General features: G+C 34.2%; 1 protein-coding gene across 2 annotated transcripts; it reads right to left on the bottom strand.

Annotated features, from left to right (window-relative positions):
* Window positions 1-1,707: 1,707 nt before the first annotated feature.
* On the bottom strand, window positions 1,708-3,855 carry LOC110882122. Of its 2 annotated transcripts, none has more exons than XM_022130210.2 (4): window positions 3,722-3,855; window positions 3,430-3,606; window positions 3,109-3,324; window positions 1,708-2,123 (listed from the first exon to the last, which is right to left on the bottom strand). In XM_022130210.2, the coding sequence occupies exons 1-4, from the start codon at window positions 3,722-3,724 to the stop codon at window positions 1,923-1,925; spliced, it is 597 nt and encodes a 198-aa protein (XP_021985902.1). In that variant the 5' UTR covers window positions 3,725-3,855; the 3' UTR covers window positions 1,708-1,922. The 2 variants fall into 2 exon arrangements, with proteins under 2 accessions (XP_021985902.1, XP_021985907.1); XM_022130215.2 differs by having other exon boundaries at window positions 3,430-3,603; window positions 3,722-3,852.
* Window positions 3,856-8,393: the final 4,538 nt, after the last annotated feature.

The following is an 8,393-nucleotide window of genomic DNA, read 5'->3' as shown; positions in this document are numbered from 1 at the left end:
GCATGTATATCAAATGAACGGCCCAATTTGAAAGAAACCTTCAATCTCCCACCTTATTATGCTTCTTGTGTTCAATGTATCACTTTATGGACATTAAAAATATTTTTTATATAAATACAAGATCAAAAAAGGTTAACACAAACAAATCATACACACAACATGGCTTCCCATCTTAAAGGTGTGAAAAAAACAACAATGACAGACGAGATTCGAAGAGCATTATACAAGCACAACAAGGATAATCCAAGTCTCACTCGATGAAGAAGATGATGAAAGTTCTATAATGGAGCCCCCTTCGCGAAACGAAGCTATTAAAGCGGCAATCACATTGAACAATTTCTTGTTGAGCTATGAGAAAACAACACCATAAGTTCTTACCATACTAAGGAAAATTAGAGACGAGATTCAAGGGGAAATTGATTTCAACAAAAAACAAAAGACAATTGAGTCATTTTTCAAGAAAATTCATAAATCATTCATGTAATATGCTATATATAAGGAATTATTAATTTATATTTCATATGGGGTCTAAAAAAATTATCAAAAATGTATTATCTTATAATTTTAGCGAATTATTAATTTAGCACCCTATCCCCGAGTCGGGATCGGCAAAAAATATTATCTTAGAGAGTTTATTAAATAATCGAGTATTAATTTATCGAGTTTCTACTGTATATGAGTTAACTACCATTTTCGTCCATGTGGTTTGTCAAAAATCACTATTTTAGTCCATTATATAAAAATTGTCATTTCAGTTCATCTGGTTTCACTTTCGTAACCATTTCAGTCCACCTCATAACTATTTCAGTCCCTGTACTTAACAAAATAATGGATTGAAATGGTTACGAAAGTGAAACCACAACAACTGAAATGGTTACGAAAGTGAAACCACAGGGACTGAAATCGCAATTTTTAAACTAATGGACTGAAATAGTGATTTTTGACAAACTACAGGAACGAAAACAGTAATTAACTCTATAAATATTTATTGTGTATATTATTTTAGAAAATAAAAAAAAACGTTGTGAATATTTTAGCAAATGTGACATCAATTTAGTTAAATTTAAACAACTAATTATACAGTTATATTGCAATAAAGAAAATAGAAAAAAACGTTGTGAATATTTTAGCAAATGTGACATCAATAAACAACTAATTATATAGTTAATTTACAATAAAATATTAAGAAGAATAATTGTAAATTTATAAGAAAGAAAGTTTAAGGAGAAGAATAATTATAAATTTATAAGAAAGAAAGTTTAAGGAAAAAGTGACCACAAGATGAAGCCAACTGTATGAAGGGAGCCATCCTGAGTGGAAAGTGCCAACCTTTTCTTTTTTAAATGTTAATCAAAAAATTTTAATTAATAAAAGAAAAAAAGGAGTTTGTTCCTTTATGAATGTAAAAGGCCATGTGGGTTGCGGCTAATGGAATGGAAATAGAATACAAATTCATAATATAATATTATAAAAAAAACTTATTAAATACTTTTTAGATGATATTAATTGTATTATTATTGATAGTTCATTAATCGATTCCTTCAAATTTAAACTACTATATTCTAGGTAAATTCCATCCCCCCCCCCCCCCCCAAACCCAAAGATACCCCTTTTACATCACAAAAGAAGCTTTATCTATAACCATCAACTCATCAAGTGATTTCTAATAGAAACAAATCTTATTTTAAAGTGCATAAAAAGTCATGATTAACAAAAACAAAAAACATAATAGGATTATTTTACAATTACACCATGTAACCCTTCAAGCCAAAATACATAATACAATCATTTGAGAAAAAGAATACATGGTGAGGCATGGTCAATGGTGATCATGAGTGTGTACAAGATTGGTGAGAAGGGGATATGTTTATGTGCTTGTGAGGAGGGGCATTTAGGTCATTTACTTAATTTGTTATTTGTACTTAGTTGGGAGCCCTATGAGGAATCCCCTTTCTTCTTCTAGTGGAAGGAGTGGGAGTGTAAATGTGGTGGTGTTCTTCTTCTTCTTCTTCATTCATCATTATCTCTATTCTTCTTGTTCTTGTTGGTGACATTACTCTTGTGGTTGATGATTTCCCTTCCAATATACACCTTGCATTTTCATTTCTCTTTATCCCAACAAGCTATACAAATAAGTTCAACTACAAGTTATCAATACCAAATCTTACTACCAAAAGATATATATAACCATCATCTTTTTATATAAAATGTTATATAAAGAAACCATATCATATGCATTAAAAAGCACACAAAATGTAGGTACCATGAAAATTGCTATGTATAACAATTTTGATGATGACAAAATAATTGAATTTATGTTGATCAAGAAAAATGAGAGATATTTTTTTATTATATAAATACATGAAACTTATGAATCAAAATCAATATTACTCTTACAATTAAACATGTTTGGAAGGAAAAACTACCGAAAAATATGAAACAATTAAACATGTTTGGAAGGAAAAACTACTGAAAAAAAATGAAATGTCATGGTTTAATAAAAATAATTTCACATAGTTTATTTGTCAAGTTCCCATTAATAGAATGGTTAGCAGGAAAACTAAAGACAGATAGCATTTATCAAATAATAAACAATGCATGTATGATTATTGGTAGACAATGGGTTGATTTTTTAATACCAATCTACATGATGAAGTAATGAGCAAATTAGTGAATGCCAATTCACATTGTGAGTTGTGTTGTCTAACAATGTGAAGCAAAGGCAACTAGGATAAAGTCATAGAACTAACAAATTTAATAAAAAATACTAATTAATCCAATGAAATAGAACGACACGCCTAGTCTAGCGGTATCAAGATAATCCAACAATCAATAATTACAAGTTTACTAAATGTAACTAAGGGCGTGTGTCGTTTAACAAAGTTAAAAGTAAAATATTACGGTATCAAGATGATTTAACAGTCAAGAGGTTAAGAGTTTGAATCCAACTAAAAGTATAACCGTATTCAAGACGTGTGTAATTTAAAAAATAAGTTAAAAGTAAAAGATTACAGTATCGAGATGACCCAACAATCGAGAGATTGTAAGTTTAAATCGTTAAAAAAATAAATAGTGGGAGATTATTATTATTATTAAGATTAAACTAACCTTACAACCAAGTGAACAAAAGAGAAAAATGTCCAAAAGGCTCCTTCCACAAACTTGACAAATCCTAGAACCTCCTTTTGCTGATTTAGGTTGTGGTCTCTCATTTAGAAACAACACTTTTGCACTGTTTATCACATATGTTTGAACTCCATCTATGTTCAACACCTTTTCAATCTCTGAAACCCTCACAACATTATGGTATGAAGATCTTCTTATCTGGGTATTCATTAGATTTTACAATGCAAGTGATCAAACGATTTAAATCCAATGATTACACAAATGTGTTATGTGTGTGAAAAAGCACATGAAACACACACTGACCTGAATGACTTGATGTTCTTTGTGTTTAGAAGATTTGCAGTAGAAACAAAATGCTCCATCATTGCAATCTAAGCAGTACATGTTGCACTCGCTTCTAGCGGCGTCTCCGTGTGTCCGACACACCGGAAAAAACTCGGTTGATAGTAGTTTCTCAAGCCATGGAGGCACAGACTGCTGCTGTAATTATATATGCACAAAAATTAATATAAACTAAACACATATTCATGATAATAAAACATATATGTAAATGTGATTGATGAGTGATATAAATATAAATTATAAACATATTTACCATTGTGAAATTGGTGATTCAATATTGATTCTTGAAGTGGGTCAGAATCACAAACTGGAAAAAGGAAGATTGTTGAAGATTTTGTTAGTGAGAGAAAGGTGAAAGTTTAGAGAGAGAAAGAGAGTTGTGACTTTGAAGTCATCAACAAAACAACGCATGTAATGGACAAATGGAAGCACCTTTCTCTATTTAATATAATATAATCAACTGCTAATGGTCCCTTAAATTTAATATACTAGGAAAATATGGTTGGTTTCTAATATTCTTTCATCATTTCCATGTTTAATCCCTAAATATCCAAAGAGATGTGCAAAGTTACCAAAAATTACGAGTCGGGTCATGTGGTAGGTATGTGTTACGGATTTGCGTCTTTCTTTTGGAAATTAGGGATTTGGTCATCGCTATGTGATGAAGTATAATGATCTCATCACTTCCCTTTATTCTCACGAATAAAAAAAATTGTCGCTATAAGAAAAATGTCTTTATGGTCCCCTCTCCCGCCCTTTTCTTTGCCGTCGCTTCACTGATTTGTTCATCCTATCGTCAAAACACCACCGCCAACCACCCTTTTGTACCGCTTTCCCACCTTATTTCTCCCTCAGCATCCCGTGTTTTCCAATCTCAATTTTGTCTCCAACACCTACGCGACTCCAACCGCCACTTGAAACCACCTAGCGTGTTGCTTATCTACCAGCACCATTGTTAACCACTAACGTGACGAAGCTTGACCAGGAAAAATCATGATCACCAAAGTACTATGATTTGAATTGTTTATTTTTCATTGTAAATTCCAAACTAAACTCAATTCAAGGTATTTCTTGTTTCACCGTATGTTTTGTCATGTTATAGCATGCCCAAAGAATCAAAAATGTTTCTGCTTTTCAGTTTGAGCAATATCTATATAGTTTTAGTTATTAAACTACTTTATACTTTATGTTATCACATGCCAATTAAGTGTTTGATAAACACCACAATATCGTGTAACAATATAATGTTTGACATGATTTTATGTGTTATTGTTAAATTTAGTCCTTTAAGTTTTTGTCATCTTAATCTATTACCTAGTTGTGTTTTCTTTATACTTTTACATGAATAACTTTGTCTTCCATCCATTTAATTATACATGAATAAATTACATCTTACACTTGTAATCTTTTTGTAGCTCATGTTCTATAGTCTAATAATAATAATACTAAATTAAACATGTAATTAACTTTAAGTCTTTAACATGATTGTATCGTTATAAAAATATATATATTTGAAATTATAAGGATGTATATATTCTATATTAGATATTGTAAGGACTAGATGAATCAAGTTACTTATTCCAACGTATGGGATCTATATAATGTTATTTGGATTGTAGAAAAACAATTCTTTTATTCAATCAATATAGCTATATTTTACTTAGCAATCATTATGGATCTAATAAAAATTGATTATGATTCACAATTAAGTTGTTAAATTGTTGGGATTTCTATTTTAGTTGTACGGTTGATTCTAGTGTTTGTATGATTAAATCAATATAACTATAAATTGTTATTAAGACACATAAAATATTAAGCGGGCTATTTTTTTCACGAGTATTTCCATCAACGCCGGCCCAGAGCAAGGGCCGGGTGGGCGCCGTCAAGACCAAAAACATATGAGGGTCTGAAGATATATATATATATATATATATATATATATATATATATATATATGTGTGTGTGTGTTTGGATATATACACGTTGAATTGGAAGAAAGTACAATAAAACATGTTTCTTTGACAACTAGAGGTTGCAAGTTCTAGTTCTTGCATCCCCAAATTTAGTTGAATTTAGATGTTTTTTTAACTATTCATTAAATGCAAATAGCATTAGTGTTCTAGTTTTGTCAAAGTTATATTAAATTCTAAGGACATATTCATTCAATTTCTAAAACGGGATGTTAGGTCGTGGGGTATGGGGCGGGAGTTTGGCCGTGGGCTGGGGCAGTGTTGTAAATGTCGCTAGGCGGTCCCTAGTCGGCCGACTGGGGAGTTGGGAGTAATCGGAGTACTCGGAGAGTACTCGGGGAGTACGCGGACATGGTAAATATAAATAAAATTAATTGTTATATATTATTTATGTGTTAAAATAAACATAATTCATGTCAACTGGGTATAATTTAAAATGAAACATGTTTAAAGTTCAAATATTCTGAATACAAGTCCGACTAGTCTGAGTACAAGGCCGAGTAGTCCGAGTACAAGGCCGAGTAGTCCGAGTACAAGGCCGAGTAGGCCGATTTTGACCGAGTTTGACCGATTAAAAGTCAATAAACCACGTTGACCGCCTAGACCGACTAGGCCGACTAGGCTCCGACTAGGCCGACTAGGCGCCGACTAGGACCGAGTACTCCCGAGGCCGACTAGTTGAGACCGCCTAGGAGGAAGTCGCCAAGGTGGAGGTCCGAGGACCGAGTACTCGCCGAGTACTCGGCCGAGGAATCCGACTTTTGCAACACTGGGCTGGGGGAAAACACCCAAGTTACCACTCCAGGTGGGCTTGGGTTGTGGCGTGGCCCCTTGGGGCTTGGCTTTCAAACCGGGCGTGGGGCGGTATGGCGAAGCGAGCTGGCTTATTCTCATTGGGTCACCCGCCACGTCAGGCGGTTGTTTTAAAATTTTGAAATTTAAAATTCAAACTGGTCCCCCCCATCCCCCATCTTCTATAACCGCCACCCGGGTCCCCCAAAGGCCCTATATATTGCAACTCCAACCCCACCGGTCCCCCATCCCACGAACCAAAACCCCACCAGCTACACCCACTGTCTTGAACCCGCTACCCCGCTGGTCCCCCCATCCCACGAACCCAACACCACTATGGCATCCTGGACCCGTCAAGAAGAAATGGCACTCGTAACTAGCGTCGTCGACGCTATGAAGGGGCGGCCACCGGGCCAAACAAAATATTGGGCGGAAGCATTCGCGGCCTACCGGCATAACGTCGGTAACGACCGCCACAACCTCAACGCGTGCCAACATAAATGGCGCGAGCTACGGCCCAAGCTCGAGCGTTTCAAGGCTTACTACGAAGCGGTTCCCGGTGGCGAGTTAAGCCACGAGGACCGGGTGGCAGTGGCGAACATAGAGTTTCGAGGCAAGGAAAACAAGGCGTTCGACAAGATCGACCTTTTTGAAAATTTTTTAACGCTCTAGGTTTTTTTATTTTGTAATTTTTAGAAATTATGTAATTTTTAGGATTATGTAATTTTTAAAATTTTAATGAAATTGTAGGTTTTTTTATAAATGTTGTGTGATTTTTTATAAATTTTTTGTATTTTTTTTTAAACATTTATGCCACGCGGTGCACCCAACCCAAGCCCAACCCACGCCCCGCCATACCCCGCAGACACGTAATCTGGCAGTGGGCTGGCTCCCTTTATACGTGTCACCAAATGCCCAACCCAAGCCCCACCATACCCCACGGTCTTAGTTTTAATACTTTTCCATATATTTTAAGTTTTTCTTCTTATTCTTTTAAAAAAGTTTATATTTTAAAGTCTCGTATTTTCTATACGTTCTAGGCCTCAAGATTTTGAAAAATTTTCGAGAACAACCCTGATTTCCATGTTTGTGTATCTTGGTTTATAAAACTCTCATGCAATTCTTGTGAATTATTTTTTTTCTTTCTGTAAGCCTCTTTGATAGGAATTTGTAGTGGCACATTAATTTTTTATTTGATGATTGTGTGTTTTTGTGAATGGATTTCTCCAAAGGATGGAAGGGTCAGGAGAGACTAGAGAGTAAATTGGCATGGATAAAAATTGTGGAAAATATTACAAGTAAATTGAGGTTTTAACTTAAAAGAAAAATGAAACATACATGATAAAAATCGTTGAAAGTGAAGTACTTGATTCTGTGTTACTTTTAAAATTCTTTTATTGAGATAGGCGTATTTAATACAAAAACAATTTTAACTTTTCTTTTAACAGCAGCAGCTAAGAAAATAATGAAACAAATTTTGTAGCAGTGATAATAAAATATACATGACAAACAGTGGCGGCTTTGATGGTGTGTGATAAGAACCTCCGCACAAGGTCTGTGATTTCGAAGGGTATGCAATTTTTTTAATGAATATATTATTTTTTTTTAAAAAAAGTAAATACATACCAATTGCAATATAGGCTCATTTAGAAATCATTTTTTTATGGTTTAGTATTTAGCCCACTTGGCATTAAGTTTATTGAGCTTAATACTAATTTGATTTTTTTTTAAATAATAATAAAACACTACGTAAGGGCACATTTTTTTTAAGCTCGAACAAAATACGTAAATTCTCAAAAACGTATCTGATGACAAAAATCGTTGAGATGAAGTACTGGAAGCATTTTACAAGACCCACTTAGGGGATACGGTGTGGGACGCGGCAATGCTCGGCAAACGGGTTTGCCGATCGGCAAACACCGCCGCCGACAATGTCGGTACGCGGCAAACAAAGAAAATCGGTGTAGGTTTGCCGATTGTTAATGCATGCCTGTTGCCTTTTTTTCACCCCATTCCAACGGTAATATTACCGTTAAATGTAAAAAAAAAATGTTTTTTAAATTGTTTTTTCACCCTATATAAATACTACTCACACATTTTAAAAAAATACACCATACTCTACATACTCTCTCAATCTACTCTACACTTTGAAAAATATGGAAG

Source organism: Helianthus annuus, chromosome 1 (assembly GCF_002127325.2).
Source record: "Helianthus annuus cultivar XRQ/B chromosome 1, HanXRQr2.0-SUNRISE, whole genome shotgun sequence".
NCBI lineage: Eukaryota > Viridiplantae > Streptophyta > Magnoliopsida > Asterales > Asteraceae > Helianthus > Helianthus annuus.
This window is presented reverse-complemented; position numbering and strand designations above follow the sequence as displayed.